Genomic DNA, 18,884 nt, shown 5'->3' with positions numbered 1-18,884 from the left:
CTAGTGAAAAACACTTTTTAAATATTTTTTTAATCATTCTTTTTGAAATTTTTTTGTTTATTTTAATTTATTTGTTTGAGAGCGACAAACACAGAGAGAAAGAGGCAGATAGAGAGAGAATATGGTTGCACCAGGGCCTCTAGCCACTGCAAATGAACTCCAGATGCATGCGCCCTCTTGTGCATCTGACTAACGTGAATCCTGGGGAATCAAGCCTCAAACTGAGGTCCTTAGGCTTCACAGGCAAGTGCTTAACCACTAAGCCATCTCTCCAGCCCTTAAATATATTTTTAAAGTTGTTTATTTATTTATTTGAGAGCAACAGAGAGAGAGAGAGAGAGAAAGAGAGAGAGAGAGAGAATGGTCACGCCAGGGCCTCCAGCCACTGCAAACGAACTCCAGACACATGCGCCCTCTTGTGCATCTGGCTAACGTGGGTCTTGGGGAATAGAGCCTTGAACCGGGATCCTTAGGCTTCACAGGCAAGTGCTTAACCACTAAGCCATCTCTCCAGCCCATGAAAAACATTTTTAAGTCCCTACAGCTTTTCTTTTCTTTTTTTTATTTTTTCTGCTACTGAAAGTACCAGTGCCTAGAAAAGGACACATCCACCAGGCATCACAGCAATGGTCCAGTAAATTGCAAGTTGAGACTTCTTCATGGCAGTGAATGAACAGCTACAGCAGGCTACCATACTGGCTCCTGACTATCAGAGGAAAGTTGGGTTGCCATTACGTATGCCCGTGTGGAAGAGTACATCTAAAGTGAAGGACTCCTTGGGGGCCTCTTCATACTCTCATGTACTGAGATAAGTAGCGGAAAATTACACTACCCCAAACAGGCAAGACTTCTGATGGCCACACTCCTGAGGAATGAACATTTGATTGGCTGCACCAAACCAGGATGTTTGCTGAGGGAAACAGTACCATGTTCTCAGTGGAAGGTAATTACAGACACCATCTATGGCCACATGACCAATGGCAAAAACATTCTCACAGTTATAATTACTTCTGTCTTATTTTACTATGAATGTATTTAGGTACATATTGATCAGTTCTTTTCATGCCCCTTCCCATTCCCCAGGATCCAAATTGAAAGTGTTAGCACTAGCTTTTTAAAGTACACATTGATGTTATATAATATAAAAAGGAGTGTATGAGTGAAGAGAAAGACAAATATCACCCAAGGACGGATAAAGAACTTCACATCTTCCTTGGAGGAAAGAATCAGAAAGTTTTTGGTATATTTAGATATTTTGGATCATGGTAGGCAATAAATAAATAAATAAATAAAACCCTGGCTATTGTTTTTATTTGTAGGTTAAGTACATGCAGAAGTGGGGGGACATTCAACTGAAAAGGGATAGCCAAATTGACAAGGGAGGGTGTGCTATAGTTTCCAGCATGCCCACTAGCTAAGCTGGACCTGTATCTCCCAGAATCACCTCCTCCCTGTGGTCCTGGGTGAGACTTGGCCACAGGAGAAATTTGCCCAAGATTTGGAAGGCAAACAATGAAAATAGTAGCATTTACATGCTCTGAGGGCAGGGCAGGGCCAGACACAGCTGCAGCTCTCATCTGACACGGCCGCTTCACTGCCCTGTCTCAGGTGTGGGGCGGCGCCCAGGCCTGGCAGCGCCTTCTGCTGTGGCGGGCCCGCCTGCTTTGCTGCGCAGCATCCAGGTCTGGGTGCACGTGGCTCAGCTCGTGCAGCAGCTCTGCCACCTGAGGGGCTGGGAAGCTGTGAGGCGGACCCAAGCTCCAGGTTGCCCTCCCTCTGTCTCATCCATCTTTCCTTCCCGACATCTGGCTCAGCAGAGGTCCCAGGCTCCAACCACTGAGGGCTAGATGCCGAGGCAACACAGAATGTCTACCAGCCCCCACAGCCAGGAAGCACAGCTTCACAGTAACAGTCTCATGGGACTCTGCCTCCCTAACTCGGTCGCTCTTCAGGTAAGTTACACTGCATTGTTCTTACTTAGAAAAGGAAGATGCACGTGGGAATATATTTCTAAGTCACTATTATACTATTATATAAACTTGACTAAGATGAAACTAATCTTTCCAAATTAGAAAAGAAACATTCTTAAGCATTATTTTTAGATAATTAAAGAGAAGCAGAATGAATACAAAATACAAAGACCACAAATAAAACACTTTTCATAATTTCACCAAAAACCTGCTCATCAAGATATTCCCTGTAATTTCTAAGGGTCAAATATATAAGCATTATGACTCAGAAAAAGAGAAAAACATCATATTCTAGCATACACAATGACACTATTGAAACTAGCTTTAACCTGTAAATTCATGACAGAAGACATGTCTCGAGAGAGATCGTGAGCATGTTTGAAGCAATGCTTGATCAGGTGTCAGTCTCAAGCACAAGTAAAAGCTATAAGCATGGGAGAACATGGATTTATTTGTGTGTTTTCATCACTGAGGGATGAAAGGAAGATATTCTACCAGTAACTGCAGATTTTCTCTATCCTTGCCTATGATTCTGTTTCTTTGGTCCCATTACGGAATACTTACTAGGCAAAGTATATTAAATAAACCTAATGAACTGACACACATCCAGGCAGGCATTATCCTCAGCTAAGGTAAGACACTAACAGTTATTCACCTTATAAATGGATCAGATGGACTAGACATTACACAAGAGCACAGATATGTCCATTCTCACTGAAGGACTTTCATTAACAATGCTCCTCCTTGATCCAATTCCCTGGTCATCAAGCCACCTGAAGCTTCCAATCTGGCTCTCTTACACTTAATGCCAGCATCCAGTAAGCCAGAAAGCTATACTCCACATTGTAGATTTAATGTTCTTTCTTGTTTTTTTTTTAACCAAGGAATGTAAATCCATGAAACACATAAATGTTAACAAATGAAGATCATGCGTAATTTAGTAATCCACTTAAAACCCTGACATATTTACATGTCCCAACACTCTTCATGAGCAGTAATGCTAACACAGCCAGCAACAGCTTGGTACAGGAACTGTCCACAGAGAAGTGTACGTGCTCCACAAGCCAGACCTCACAACAACCCTATGTAGTGGACTCGGTTGTAATTCCCTTGCAAACAGAAGGAGCCCAGGGCATAAAGAAGTGCTTCCTCAGGTCTCTGCTCGTGAGGGGCAGAGCTGGGATCTGAACCAAGTCTGGCCTCAGAGTTCTCACTCCTAACTAGTGACAGACGTTTTCTCCTGCCCTTCCCCACGCTCTGGCCTATGGGGTGACACAGAGGTAGACAGCGATTACTGCAGTGAGGCAAGTTTTTTATTTTTATTTTAGAGACACTCTTTCCTAACATACTGCCCAGCCTGCCACAGCACTCCTTTGGGACAGCATTCAGCACAGCTTGCCAGAAGACAGTACAAGCTAACACAACCAAGTCTCCACAGAATAAAAGAAAAACGTCTGCCTAAATTACATCTAAAAATACGATACTGAATTCTTCTGCAAACCTCCTAGTGCTTTCATTCCCACAAGTACAGAAGTGTAACAGCACATTCATGCCAGAAATTACAAGAGATGTTTGTTCTTTAAATCAGCCCATTTGATTTAACACTCTCATTGTCAAAGCTTTTGCAAGACCTTCAGTTCAGGTATATTAACTCAATCTTACAAATCCAGTAATTATTCCCTAATACAAGCTAACAATTATATCACCTTAATTGTCAATATACTTGCTAAATAAATTTTTTGAAAGGCACTGAAATTCTAGCTAACTTGTGAATGAATACTGTGTGAGAAATCTCTGCCCAATTCACTTCAGAAGTTCACACAAAAATGACCGGAACTTAAAAGGAAAGCTGTGTCTAACTCATCTCAGATCTTTCAAATACTTCATTATTTCCAAGGAACAAGTGGATTTGTGTGCGTGTGAGTGTCTTATGTGTTACGGGTGGTATGTGATGTGTGTAGAGCATGGATATGAGTGTGCAGATATGCGTACCCCATATAAAAGAGAATGTCGGGTGGTGTCCTCTTTTTGTTCATCCACCTGCTTCCTTGTGACAGCTTCTCACTAAATCTATAGCTGCCTGTTGTTTGGTCAGCAAGACCCAGTGATTCTCGGGTTTCTGCCTCTTCATGACTAGGTTCACAGATACTGCGGCTACAGCCAGCTTCTTACATGGGTGCTGGGGAATGGAACTCAGACAATCTCAGGCCCTTTCAGACCCTCTTCTCATGCAGACAGCACTGTAACTGATGAGCCATCTCCCCTCCTCCATGCATCTTAACTTTACATATACTTCCATGCCCTGCACCTCTGTGAATGCAGTAAATAAACGCATGTGCATGTGCAGGAAAGTGAAGCACTTCCTGCCACCCTCTGGCTGTTTTCAACCCAGCAAGCACAATTCTACACTGTGGGCACCACTTTCCTGCTTGATGTCACCATCAGTAAGAGGTCTCCATCTCGAGGAGTGCCAGCATCACAGCTAAGACAGGCTGACAGCAATGGAAGACAGGTGGAAGCCCATCACAGACCACACACACAGCAGACCCGGCAAGGCACTGGAACTGAAGAGGAAGCTGTTCCTCCTAGACACGCACATTCCTCGTGTCAGCAAGGAGCACAGCAGACAAGTGAGGGGTTGAGCGGCTGGAAAATTCCTAAAAGGAGACATCAAAGAGGGTGACGCAGAACTCAGACATATGTCACAGTGATCAGATGCCAAGCATGTATCTTGGTAAGGGGACTGGCAAGGAGCTCTGCTAAGACCATCCAGCAGGGTAGGACTATACAGGAGAGCCAGTTGAGGAGGCTCAGAGGAACCTAACTAGGGTTTGTCAGAGAGTCGCTGTCACCAGCACTGGCACCTTCCCTTTACCATGTCTATCTCCCAGTGGGTGAGATCAGGTGTTTAAGAATGCAACGTTAAAAGTTCTTTCACAAACCATGACAAAGCAGCCCAGCGAACTGAAAATCTGCATGTCTGTAAAACACGGAGGCTCACAGAGTCTACAAATGCAATCAAGCTGACTGCAGACTTGCTCTCCAAGGCTCTGGTGGCCTCCAGGACCAGTTCCTGCAATGGCACCTGGGGCCTGCCCACCCTCCAGCCTCCTCTTCTCTAAATGCACAAGGCTCTTCCTTCCGCCAGGGTCCTCCTCTTTTCACCAGGGCACTTTCCCACCGAACAGCTGGCAACCTGTCCTCTCAAGGATCCATATGTGGTTGCCTCGAGCAGCAGTCCTGCCTGCCCTGGCCACCTTTGTTCCGTGTTGGAATCAGTCAGATGACAGGGGACTGTAACTTGACTGCCCTTGTCTCTGTGCCCATCTCCCTTCAGGCAGAGCCATTCTAGAGCAGGGAGAGGTTTCGCTGCCTTTGTCTCCCTGCCTTCTTCAATTGTGAGGAAGCCAACAGAAGAGGACGCACAAGTAGCCCTCCTTTCAAGTGGAGAAAGCCACACCTCTGACCCCAGAAGGAAAGGAAAGGACGCCCTGCTACCCTGTCCTGCAGCTGCCTTGGGAAGTCTGGAGGCAGCCCAGACGGTGCTGGCGACAGTGCCTCTGGAGGGTCGGCCGTGACCCGGGGCACTGGGTGAGCCTCGCTGTTGTTCGGGGTGTTTCCCTGCTGTCCTCCCTCCCCGCACGGCTAACCACACAGAGGAGAAAGAAGGGAGTACTGTGGCATTCCCCATCACCTCCCTCTGCACAGGGATCCAAGTGGAAATTGCCTGGTATTTCTCCTGCTGTCACCACCTATGAAAGGACATGCCATGTTTGCCTCTCCACCTCATCCCGCCATCAACTACAATCCTCTCTTCGTTTCATTATCCAAGCTCGGGCTTACATAATCGTCACTTAGATTAGTGTGCTTAGTGGTTACCTGCACCAGGCGTTTGGGGAAGGAGATTTCTCTAGATTAAGGTCTAAGAATTTCTGCTTCCCCAAGTTCACTTCATGCTGGTACCTGTTTCAGTGTCTGTCATGGTAAGGAAAGCACCTCACACCAGCAGAGGCATGGGACTGTCTCATTTAATTACACACGTACTTGATTATGATGCTCATATTCGAATCCACCTATCAGTTCTGTGGAAAACCGTGTTAAGTTCTGTTAGCAAACTTTCTCTGATAACAACTAGCTGTTGTCGAAAATTTATCATTTTAAAAGACTTTTTTAAAAACAACTTTTTGTTCATTTTTATTTATTTATTTGAGAATGACAGAGACAGAGAGAAAGAGGTAGATGCAGAGAGAGCAAGAATGGGCACCAGGGCCTCTAGCCACTGCAAATGCACCCCCTTGTGCATCTGGCTAGCGTGGGTCCTGAAGAGTCTAGCCTCAAACCGGGGTCCCTAGGCTTCACAGGCAAGCGCTTCACTGCTAAGCCATCTCTCCAGCCTGAAAATTTATCATTTTAATAAGCGTGACAAATAGTTTCCAATATCTATTAAGAATTTTAAGAGAAATCTTGGAATAGAAATTGTATGCATTTTTAAGTGTGAAGACTCTTAGAAATAACACAGTTTAGGGGAATAAAATCACATTTAACTTTTCAAAAAGTTTATTTTATTTCTTTTTAGTAGAGCAGCAAGACACTATGAGGGTTCTTCTGGGAAAAAAGAAACATATTTTTACTATGTTGTGATTGGAACACGGAGATATTCAAAGGCAAAACAAAAACATAATTTAAAAAAGTAAAGAGGCTGGGAAGATGGCTCAGAGGTCAAAAGGCACTTGCTTGCAAAGCTTGATGGCCCAGGTTCAATTTCTAGTCCCCATGTAGAGCCAGATGTACTAGGTGGCACACGCGTCGGGAGTTCATCTGCGGTGGCAAGAAGCCCTGGTGCGCCTATTTTCTCACTCTCTCGTCTTGTCTTTCTCTTTTTTACTCACTCACCTGCAAATAAACACATGATTTTTTTTTTAATCAAAGAAACAAATACCAGTAGCAAGTGATCGCTTGATATTACTACCCTGACAGTAGAAAGTGGCCACTGGGTAGAATTTCCATGACAAGGGAATGTGACCACGAGACAGAATTAACCCTGGGGTCACATTCCATGCCTTGGATCCACGTCAGGGTCAGTCACAGAGTTGAACCCATGGCTCCCTCATCTAGCAAATCATGACAGGACACTAGTGTCCTAGGTCACCATGTCCCCACAGAAGCAAACACAGTCCCTCTCAGCAGGGAGTCAGTGTCTGATCAGACCCTACGGTGGTTTGATTCAGATGCCCCCCATAAACTTAGGTGTCCTGAATACTAGGTTCCCAGCTGATGGAGATTTGGGCATTAACGCCTCCAGTGTATTGTTGGGGGCGGACTTATGGGTGTTACAGCCAGTTTCCCCATGCCAGTGTTTGGCACACTCTCCTGACCCTGTTGTCCACCTGATGTTGGCCAATGTCAACCCTCTGCTCATGCCATCATTTCCCCTGCCATCGTGGAGCTTCCCCCTCGAGACTGTAAGCCAAAATAAATCACTTTTTACCACAAGCTGCTCTTGGTTGATTTCTACCAGCAATGCAAACCTGACCAAGGAATGGGGTTGCTACTAGACACATGACTGTGTGACTTTGGCCTTTTGGAGCTGATTTTCAAGAGGAAAGTGGAAGGATTTGAAACCTTGGCCTAAGAGATGCCTTGCAGGGCTATAAGTACAGCTTGATGGAATATTCTGGTCTGAGCAGCAAGACCTGAATGTAGAAAGAACTATGGACTGTGAGGTTTGGCTTATGATGGTGAGAAAGAGCTTTACTTGGCTTGGGCTAGCAGTTTCTTTGAGAAACTTGCTATTATGTCGCTGTCCTGAAGTTGTGCAGGGTTGCTTTGTGTAGAAATGAACTGGAGTGTACAGAGGGATATGGCACAGAAAGAAAAATCTTTGGGTGAACTGTTGCCTGTTAAACTGCAATTGGGAGATTACAACTTTTGAGACTGGGCTAGCTGACCTGCACTGGGGCAACAGGAAGAATGTAGACTCCTTTGAAGGGGCCTGAGTGCTCAAGGAGTGTCCTGTTCTGCAAAGTCTGTTTTATTCCCCCTGGATTAACAAATTGGCACCCTACCTGGTATTTTGGAATATAAGAAATACAGGAAAGAGAGGGTCACTGAGTTTGCAACACGGTTTTGTGTTTTGAAAATGGCCATGGGCAGTGTGAAGCAGGTTTGCTGGATGCCTGCATGGAGACCCCATAGGGCCATGAGGATGAACTGTGGGTTGCAGTGGAGACCCAGTGGAGACGCCCGGATCACGAGATGGCCACTCAGGAAAGCTGCTGGCCCCAATGACGTTTTCCAGGACTGTCAGCAGCCTAGCTGGAGGGGCGGAATTGGAACTCCAGAGACTTGTTGCTGGTTAGAACTATCGGACTTGGAGATTTGTCACTGGCTAGAGTTGTTGGACTTGGAGCTACAGAGTTTGGTGTTTGCCCTGTTTAAATCATGTATTGCTTGAGTATTTCTTTGCTATGCCCAATGCCATCTTTTGCAGTGTGAATGTTTATTCTGTGCCATTGTGGTTTTTCTGAGGTTATTTTTTGGTATTATGGCTCAGTTAAAAGATCTTGGACTATGGGGATGTATGAACATCACTAGAATTGATTAAAAACTACCGGGAATTTTAAAGTTGGATGAATGCATTGCATTTCATATCACATATGGTTATCAATTATGGGGGCCAGGGGTGGAATGTGGTGGTTTGATTCAGGTGTCCCGCATAAACTTAGGTGTTTTGAATGTTAGGTTCCCAGTTTATGGAGATTTGGGAATTAACGCCTCCTGGAGGCAGTGTAATGTTGGAGGCAGGCTTGTGGGTGTTATAGCCAGTTTCCCCTTGCCAGTGTGTGGCACACCCTCCTGTGCCTGTTGTCTACCTGATGTTGGCCAGGGGGTGATGTCCACCCTCTGCTCATGCCATTGTTTTCTCTGCCACCGTGGAGCTTCCCCCTCAAGCCGGTAAGCCAAAATAAATCTCTTTTTCCCACAAGCTGCTCTTTGTTGGGTGATTTCTACCAGCAATGCGAACCTGACTGCAAGAGACTGCTAGGTTTGACAGAGATAAAATTAAGCCAATGGGATTTCATAAGAACTAGGAGAGACATCCACAGAGAAAAGACAATGGATGAGTACAGACAATAAATTAAACCTCTAAGTACTTCAGAAAATAGAATTACCACAAACAGGAAATAAATGCCTATATATTAAATGTTTGAGAAAATGAAATCATAAAAAGTAAACAAATAACAAAAGACTATTTTAAAGAGAATACTTGGAGGAAAAGCTTAGCACTGTTAGAAGTTAAAAATTCAACAGATGGGGAGAGAGAAGCCTGGGACATGTGTCCAGTGCTCTGGTGAGGGGTTCAGAGGGCCTGCATTTGGATGACTGCACAATCTTCTCTTGTGGGTGGACTGCTCAGCCTCCATAACTGTATAGTCCATTCCTACAACCAATCTCCTCTTACATGTCTCTATATGTAGTTACTCTGGGGAATTCTAACAAACCTACCAAGACTCAATTATTAAATCTAGAAAATCTATGTAGGTCTGTAACTAGTAAGGAGAGTGAACTAGTTAAAACCTTCTAGCAAAGAAAAGCCTAAGGCTTGATGGCATCACAGATGAACTCTATCAAACATTTTAAAAAAAAAAAAAAAAACAGGGCTGGAGAGATGGCTTAGCAGTTAAGCACTTGCCTGTGAAGCCTAAGGACCCTGGTTCAAGGCTCGGTTCCCCAGGACCAACGTTAGCCAGATGCACAAGGGGGCGCACGCGTCTGGAGTTCGTTTCCAGTGGCGGTGGGGCCTGGCACACTCATTCTCTCTCCCTCTCTCTCTGTCTGTCGCTCTCAAACAAATAAATAATTTTTTTTAATACCAGTTTTTTCCAAACTCTCCCCAAAAGAGACTACTTCACTCATTCTATGACACTAGCATTGTCCAAGTATCAAAGACTACAAGATATAAAAATCAAAACTATAGGCCCATGTGCCTAATAAATATAGACATAAAAGTTCTCAAAATGAACAAATAAAAAAAAGTAACAAACTCAAATCAATAGCATATAAAAGGATCAATTGGGATTCAAGTATAAAACACAAGGATGGTTCAACATACAAAAATCAATGTGATATACCACATTAACAGATAAAATATTTGGAAAACAGTCCCATGATCATTTCAAGAGATACAGAAAATACATTTGGCAAGACCTAACAGCGTTCTATGACAATAACACTCAACAAATAGGTATGGAAAAAAATTACACTTTCTCCCAAGATCAGAAACAATGTCAAGTGAGCAGTCTCACCATTTGTTTTCAACCATAGTACAAATAGTCTTACCCAAAGCTATGCAACAAGTAAGCAATATTCCATTCAGAAGGTAAGGAGCAAAATTATCCATGTGTAGGTGGGATGATCTTAAATGTAGAAGTCCCTAAAGATTCTACACACACTCATGCACACAACTTTGTCAAAATTAAAAACCAAGGAAAGTTCCAAATTTTAAAATCAATACACAAAATAATTGGCTAGTCTATACATTTAACAAGGAATTTTCAAAAAGGAAATTAATAAAACAAGCCTGTTTATAAAAATGCCAAAAAGAATACAGTATTTTTGAATAAACATAACCAAAAAAGTGAAAGAATTGTATGCTGAAAAACATAAAACACTTAAAATTAAGGATAAGACAAAGCAATGTCTAGACATGATTCAGAATGGAAAAATCAATATTGCCAAAATGTCCACACTATCCAAAAGAACATATTGATTTACTACAATTTCTACCAAAACCAAGTGCATCTTTATATAACTAGAAAAAAATACTAGAATTCATATGGAATCATGAAAAACCCCAAAGAACCCAAACAATCTTCCAACAGAATAATACCAGAGGCTGCACGTTTCCTGAGTTCAAAATCTAGTACGATGCTACAATAATCAGAACAGTAGAGCAGGGCAGGAAAGGAAGATAGACATACAGGCCAATGGAACAGAACAGAATATGGTTCAGTTATTTTCTTTTTCAAAATATTTTTATTTGGGCTGGAGAGATGGCTTAGTGGGTAAGCACTTGCCTGTGAAGCCTAAGGACCCCGGTTCAAGGCTCGACTCCCCAGGACCCATGTTAGCCAGATGCACAAGGGGGTGCACGTGTCTAGAATTCATTTGCAGTGGCTAGAGGCCCTGGCTCACCCATTCTCTCTCCCTCTCTCTATCTACCTCTTTCTCTCTCTCTCTGTCTGTTGCTTTCTAATAAATAAATAAAAATAACAAAAATATTTTTATTTATTTATTTGTGAGCACAGACAGACAGAGAAAGACACAGAGAGAATGTGTGTGCCAGGGCCTCTAGCCACTGCAAACAAACTCTAGATGCATGCATCACTTCATGCAGCTGGCTTTATGTGGGTACTAGGGAACTGCACTCTAGCCATTAGGTTTTTCAGGCAAATGCCTATCTCTCCAGCCCTGGATCTACTCTTTTCATTAAGGGTATCAAGAAAACAAAGACTGTTAAGGACAATCTTAGAAAAACTGAACAAAAAGACAAGCATACATACATACAGGAATGAAACTGGACCCTCATCTTACAATGGACATAAAAATCTAAAATGTATCAGATATTTAAATGTTAACAGTTGAGCTACAGAGCTCCTAGAAGAAAACATCCGAGAAAATCTTTATGATGTCAGTCTAAGTAACACTCTCTTGGATATGACACAAAAATCTCAGATAACCAAAGTGAAAATAGATATGTAAGACTACATCAAATCAAAAGTTTCTGCCTATGCTGAGGAGACAACTCACTGATTAAAGTGCTTGCTTGCAAAGCCTGGTGGCCAGTGTTTGATCCCCCAGTACCTATATAAAGCAAGATCCACAGGACAGTGCATATATCTGGAGATATTCTCTCTAATTTCCTCTAATTATTTCTCTCTCTCTCTCTCTCTCTCTCTAATTAATTAAAAATAAAATCTCCCACTAAGCAAAAAATAAAGAGTGACAAGGCAAGCTAAAGATATGGGGGGGGGGGCTGGAGAGATGGCTTAGCTATTAAGGTGCTTGCCTGCAAAGCCAAAGGCTGGATTTCCTAGGGCCCATGTAAGCCACATGTACAAGGTGGCACGTGCACCTGGAGTTCATTTGCAGTGGTTGGAGGCCCTGGTGTGCCCATCCTACCTCCCTCTCTTCTCTCACTCTCAAAGAAATAAATAAATAAAATATTTTTTAACAGGAGAAAAATATTTGCAAACCAAGTATGTGATAAGGAGTTAATATCCAAAATATTTAAGGAGCCCCATACATTTCAATAGCAAATAAATAAAAGCTTTGATTTCTGCAAAGATGGTACACAAATGGCCAACAGGTACAAGAAAACACTCAGCATCACTAATCATGTCAGAAATGCATGTCAAAGCCACAAGAAAGGATCACTTCAAACCTCTTAGGATGGCTGTTATCAAAACACAAAGATAGTAAGACTTGCCAGAAGCTTGCATTGATGTGGAGAAGTGTGCACTGTTGTTGAAAATGTAAAAGGTTGCAGCTTCTATGAAAAGCAATACTAAAGGCACTCAAAAAATTAAGAATAGACCTAACATATAATCCAGCAACTCCCCTCTTAGTATTTATCCAGGGGAACAGAAATGAGGATCTCTAAAAGATAATTGTATCTAAACATGCCCTGAAACATTATTTACACTAACCATTCCAAATGCCCATCAACAGATGATTAAATAAAAATGTAGTGTATAACATACAATGAAATATTATTCAACCATAAAAGAGAAGTTGTGCCACCTACTCACCTTGAGGACACTATGCTAAAATGAAATAAGCCTGTCACAGAAGGATAGATGCTGCATGATTCCAGGCCTAGGAGGTATCGGAACCAGTTAAAATCATCAAAGCACAAAGTAGTATTTGTGGTGGCCACAGGATGAAGGGAAGGAGAAATATTATTGTTCCACAAGTATGAAGGTCCAGTCATGCAACATGAAAACATTTGCACATATCTGCTGTAAAACACTGTGCCCATGGTGACAATGCTGCACCAGCTAGCTAAAGAATCATGAAAGCCGATCTCAGATGAGGTGTGTTGCCACAATTTAAAAAAAAATCAGCAGATGAATTCAGAGAGATCTAAGTACAACGGGGAAGATAAAGGTGTGTCTAGAGGACAGACGACTGCACACCGTAGCACAGAGAACGGCGGCGGGGAAAGCCGCGAACGAGAGGCTCAGGCTGGCGGCGGGCAGCGTGAGGAAGGGCAGCACATCTGCCGAGCGCTGGAGAAGACTGCAGGGCAAGGTTGAAGGACAAAGGCTGGTGCACCTCCAGAACTGCGAGAGGCACAGAGGAGAGCGCCACAGAAGTCACTCGGCTCACCATTTACAGAAGCAAGTTAGTAAGAAAGCTGAGGAGGCCAAGGCACTGATGGCATCTGAAGTCCAGCATGACCTAACCCGAGCACAAAACACGAAGAAACCAGAGATACCAGAAGTGAGACTCACACTAGATGATAGCTACCTAGAAGCTATGCAAACATGAATTGACTGAAAAAGCAAGGAGGATAAAAACAAAACCCAGTTCAGTGCACTACAGTGAAACTACAACATCAACATCAAACAAACAACAATGAAAGAAAAGAGAATCCTGCAAAGTCACACAAAATCTTGACTACCAGTTAGCAGATGACTTCTGAACAGATAAAATGTGACTGGCAGATGCAGAAAAGCCATCTTCTGAGCCTTGAAGAAATTCACCTGTCAGTCTAGAGTTAAAAACTGAGCAAAGGCTGGAGACATGGCTCAGTGGTTAAGGTGCTTGCCTACAAAGCCTAACGACCTAGGTTCAATTCCTTAGTGCCCACATAAAGCCAGATGCACAAACTGTTACATGTGTCTGGAATTCAATGGCAGCAGCTAGAGGCCCTGGCCCTCTCTTTCTCTTTTTCTCTCTGTCTCCCTCCTTGCAAATAAATAAGTAAAAATATAAAAAACAATTATAAAATCTGAGCAAGACTGTCTTTCAAAAAGAAGGGAAGATATGCTTTCAAATTTTAAAAGGTTTATGAATGATAGTCCTTCATCATAAAAAAACTTTTTTTTTAAAGACAGGGTCTCACTATTTTGCCCAGGCTGGCCCTGAACTCACAGTCCTCCTTGCCTTATCTTCCTGATAGCTTGGATTCTAGGCACATGCCACCATGCTCAGATTCATCAAAAGAACTTCTGAAGATGGTCACCAAGGAAAGAGTAACAATTTCCAAAGGAAAGCCTCAGACGGAAAAAGATATACTCACTATTACTATTTATAAAGTTACCATTTGAAAATAATTACTATTATTATTTGAAATGGCTAGTACTATACATCCATCATAGCATGAAGATCACAGAGAAATGATAAACATTAAAGATACTTTGTTTCCCAGTGCACATGTCAAGACACCCACTATGGTGACCACTGGTATAGTCACCAGTGGGCAGCTGGGTACAATCACCTCAGGAGTCTTGTTAAAACCAAAGGCTGGGGCTGGAGAAATGGCTTAGCCGATAAGGCGTTTGCCTGCAGAACCAAAGGACCCAAGTTCAATTCCCCAGGACCCATGTAAGCCAGATGCACAAGGGGCACATGCATCTGGAGTTCATTTGCAGTGGCTAGAGGCCCTGGTGTGCCCATTCTTTCTGTCTGTCTCTCCTCTCTCTCTCTCCTTGCAAATAAATAAAGTAAAAAAAAAAAAAAAAAAAAAAAAAAAAAACACCAACGGCCACATCACAAAGGATGTGTGAGTCTGCGATAAAGGGGAAGGGCTGAGCTTCCCATTCAGAGGAGATAGCAAAGGCCCACCAGTGAGCTCGGGAAAGCATGTCCTGAGACTCCTCTACGGAGCCCGCGGCCCTGGGGGTCTGTAAGACGTCTCGGCCAAGAGCGGAGCAGACATCTCCTGGCAACAGGAAGAGCACAGGCACTGCGGAGGTCAGGGACTGATACCGCCTTGAGCAGGCGGCTTGATTCTCTGGAGCCTCCAGTCTTCGGTTGCACTGCGCATGTCTGCTCTCACACACATATTTGATGGTGTCTGCTGATGGGTGAACCGAAAGGGGCTCTTCTAGCACTGACCTCTTACGCACTCTAGTCCCAGAGGCTGGCTAGGGCAACACTGTGGAGACAAATGTGACAACTATTACACCGTGACGTGACAGGCACTGTGACCCACGAGGGAGGCACAGGGTTTTGGTGATGTATGCTATCTCTAGCCTTTTCCATCTACAGACAATGGTGCCCACTGGACAAGCCACTGCCGGTCACCTCAGCTACCTTACCGCTTCTTACCATCAGCACACGCATTTCAGCCCTATCAAACGACTTGACATTGAGAGCTGTAAGCTTCTGAAGTAAGCCATCCCAAGAAGTAGTCATATCAACTTCTACCCACTGATAAAGCACACAGCACTGCTTTCCACACAGAAACCAGCCAAGGCATCCGTGACCCTCAGAGATAAGCATCAGCAGAGTTTTCCCAACACAAAACTGTTTCATTGAGGAGAGAATATACTTGGTAAGGCTGGAATTATCCAAGTATTCAACAGCAGAAAAGAAGTCTGTCAAGCATGAATTCTTTTTGTGGATGACTCCTGACAACCTAAAAACGAACACATCTTGCATAGCTTCTATGACATGCATCATGTCTCCTCTACTTCACTAATAAGTGTTAACTGCCTTAAAAGTTACTCGCTGACTGTTCTGTTGTACTGCACCAGTGTAGGCCCATTACAAGGTACAGCAGATCCTCCATGTAAGAAAACAGTCCTGAAAATTCCACACAGGGTTCTCAAAGCACAACAGTTCTTTCCCCACTACACACAGCAGTATATCACAGATTACAGTTGTAACATTCATACTAGTGACATTGGGAAGGGTAGGTATTACATACTCTCAAAAGCACAAAATGCAAATATGTCATACTAGAAGATGCTACATATATAAAGAAAAAACCGCAAATGACAATATCTTGATTTTTCATTATTGTATTCATTGATTTTAAACACACGTTTTTTTCACAACTTTTTTATTTTTTATTATTAGGTATGGACATATTTTGTACGTAAACATCACATGTTGGCACCATCCTTTCCCTCCTCCCTAGCCCTTTTCTGAAGAGGCCTTCCTCACTGGGAATGCAGGCCAGCCCCATGGGGACTGTGGGTCATGCCTCTCACAACTTTTTTTTAAATGTGTCACATATCATTGGAAACGAGTGGAAAAGAATGTGCATTTTGACTGCATGCCGGCATTAATGTATGTGCTGATAAGTGGGTTTCCTGATGAAGTCTCTCGATGAGGGGTTAGCAAGAATGGCCAGTGCAGTTTATTAACCCAGGATGACGCGGCAGCCCCAGCGACAAGCACCTGGAGCACTTCTAAACCAATCTGGCTCCACTCGTGCACTGGCTGCGCATCTACTGCCTGGGATTACATGGACCTCTTCAATCAGGGCTTTGAGGGGAGAAGCCCGATCTTCACCACTTCTGCAGTCTCTTTCAGCTCCAAAGCCAAGTGCACAGTCATTGATTAATTAACGGCCCTGGAGCAGTGGATATTCTCCATGGCACTCAGGAGGTATAAGGAGATGGGTAAGTAAGCTACATGGAGTCACAGCTGTGTACCACAGAGTAGAAGCAGGACCATAAACAGCCTCTAAAATGACATGTTCCGCAACAAAGCCAATGGCTTGATCCAGCATAATCATTTTCAAAAGGTACAACAACATTTACCTCACTACTACTGCTTAGCTGAGAATTCTTTTTGTTGTCGCTTCGCTCTGGCACGTGAGGCTGCGTTTTACGCTCTCCCCATGGCCTAGTTCTATAACGCGACCTCATGTCTGCATAAAGTGGCTTATTCACAGCAGCATGGGAAGAGCTGGAGTAGTCAAAACCGAAGACAAAATTAAACAATGTACTTTTCCACTCCTAGGCTAACACACACAGAATTTTGCTAATAAAAACAAAGGTCTTTGTCTGTTTTACTTTTCATGCACACTCCTGAATGACAGGAATTTTTTTTTTTTTTTTTTTTTTGTCAGAATGCCTATCAGAAAAAAAGAGAAAATTCGGTCAAGTTGGCTTTAAAAATCAAATTCAACCAAATTCTTCATCTTTTTCTCTGACCTTCTCCAATCTCTCAAACAAAATTGTGCATTAATTTCTAACACAACAGTTATGATGCAAAATTAAGTTAAAAATATGAGAGGCAGCCTTAGAGTGTCTTTATCCTTTTAAGTGCATGACACAGGAAAAGACAAAGCACACTCCAATATCTTCCTTGGTTTTCTAACAATAGTCTCTTAGCAGAATCCCTTTCCCCTTCAAAGAATTATATTAAATTTCGGTGGTCCTCTCCCCTCTAGGAGTCAATAATGTGTTTGCAAGCCCTTGAACTCCTCCAGGCGTGAGCTGGTAGGTTTCTCTCAGATCTTTTGTCTAAGAACACCAGAGCACTTCGTTATTTTTACTTTACCGTCCCTATGAAGTCATTGGCACTTGAGGCACCGGATGGAAGAGCTCTGGACAAGCCAACCAAAACTTAACAGCCTCCAGCTTCTCAAAACTGGCCAGAAAATCAGACAGGGCCCCTGGGGCCCCTTCACAGACCCTGGGGGTATTTAAATACCACCAAGTACCAAAGCCCCACCTTTTCCCCACCAAGTAACTTGTCACGCAATTGTACTTTTCAGGAGGTGGAGCTACACCTGCTCTGGCTGTCACGGTTCGCAAGAGTTCAAACGCCAAGGGCATCTACATCTTGATTAAAAGAATAAAAATAAATAAGCTCCCGAGGGCAATCACACACACACACACACACACACACACACACCCCAAAAGCCCTCCCTTCAAAGCCATGCACCTCCAGTACATGCTAGCCAGAGCACGGGGTGCAGAAGAGGAGAGAAAAGGGGAGTTGGCTCCCCAGGGTCTGGGCGGCCTGCGCCCCAAGCCGCGGGCGAGATCGGTGCAAAGTCACGCGCACACGCGCTCCCCGCGCGCGCACCCGCCCCAGCCCCGCGCCCGGCCTCCCTCGGGGGCCGTGGCCGCACGCGTGGGCACGGGCGGCCCCCCAAGAAGCGCGGTCAGGGGCGACGTTGGGGGTGGGGAGAGGGCCCGCCGGCGGGCACCCGCGCGGGCTGCGGGCTGCGGAGAGGCGGCGGGGGTCCGGCGGGCCGAGAGCGCAGCCCGACGCCCCGCGGGGGTCCCCCGTCCCCGCCGGCCCCGCGGCCGGCTGCACTCACGTTCTCCGTGTCCCGCTCGTTCACCGTGGGCAATGGCGTCCGGGCCGACATCTTGTGCGGACGGCGGGGTCGCCGGGGGCTGCGGGGCGGCGCGGGCGGCGGAGAGCGCTCGGCGGCCGAGGGCGAGGGCGAGGGCGGCGGAGGGCTGCAGGCCGCGCGGCGCGGCGGGGCGGGCGGCTCGGGCAGGCCCCGGGGCGGCGGCCACGACCGCGACGGCGACGGCGACGGGGACCGGGAGGAAGCGGCCGCCGGGACGGCACAGGCGCAGAGCCCGGCTCCCGCTAGGCGCTCGGGGCCATGGCCGGCGGCCGACGCCGGCGCCTCAAATCACGGCCGGGCGCGTCGCGGAGGAGCCTCGCCGCCGCCCGCCCGCCCCGCCTCAGGTGAGCGGCGCCGCCCGGCCCGCCGCATCCACGCCGCCCGCCCGCCCGCCCGCCCGAGCCGCGGCCCGAGCCGGCTCGCCGCGCTCGCTCGCAGGCCCTGGGCGGCCGCCGCCGGGTGGGCGGGCGCGGGGCGAGGGGCCTCTCCATTCATTCCCTCATTAGGGATGCGGGGCCGCCTCCGCGCCCGCCCCCGCCTCCCCGCGCTGCGGCTGCTGCCCAGCTCCGAGGCCCCGGTTA

The 18,884-nt window shown here is 45.3% G+C and overlaps 1 protein-coding gene across 1 annotated transcript in view; it reads right to left on the bottom strand.

Moving 5' to 3' along the window:
* The window catches only part of Mark1 (microtubule affinity regulating kinase 1), a 152,714-nt gene extending 134,343 nt beyond the window's left edge, over positions 1–18,371 (bottom strand). Inside the window, exon 1 of the mRNA XM_045157574.1 lies at positions 18,265–18,371. Coding sequence (XP_045013509.1) covers positions 18,265–18,315 — 51 coding nt within the window. The 5' untranslated portion in view covers positions 18,316–18,371. The remainder of the gene's footprint in view (positions 1–18,264) is intronic.
* Between the last annotated feature and the right edge of the window lie 513 nt (positions 18,372–18,884).

The sequence above is a fragment of the Jaculus jaculus genome, chromosome 1, assembly GCF_020740685.1.
Source record: "Jaculus jaculus isolate mJacJac1 chromosome 1, mJacJac1.mat.Y.cur, whole genome shotgun sequence".
Taxonomy (NCBI): Eukaryota; Metazoa; Chordata; class Mammalia; order Rodentia; family Dipodidae; genus Jaculus; species Jaculus jaculus.
This window is presented reverse-complemented; position numbering and strand designations above follow the sequence as displayed.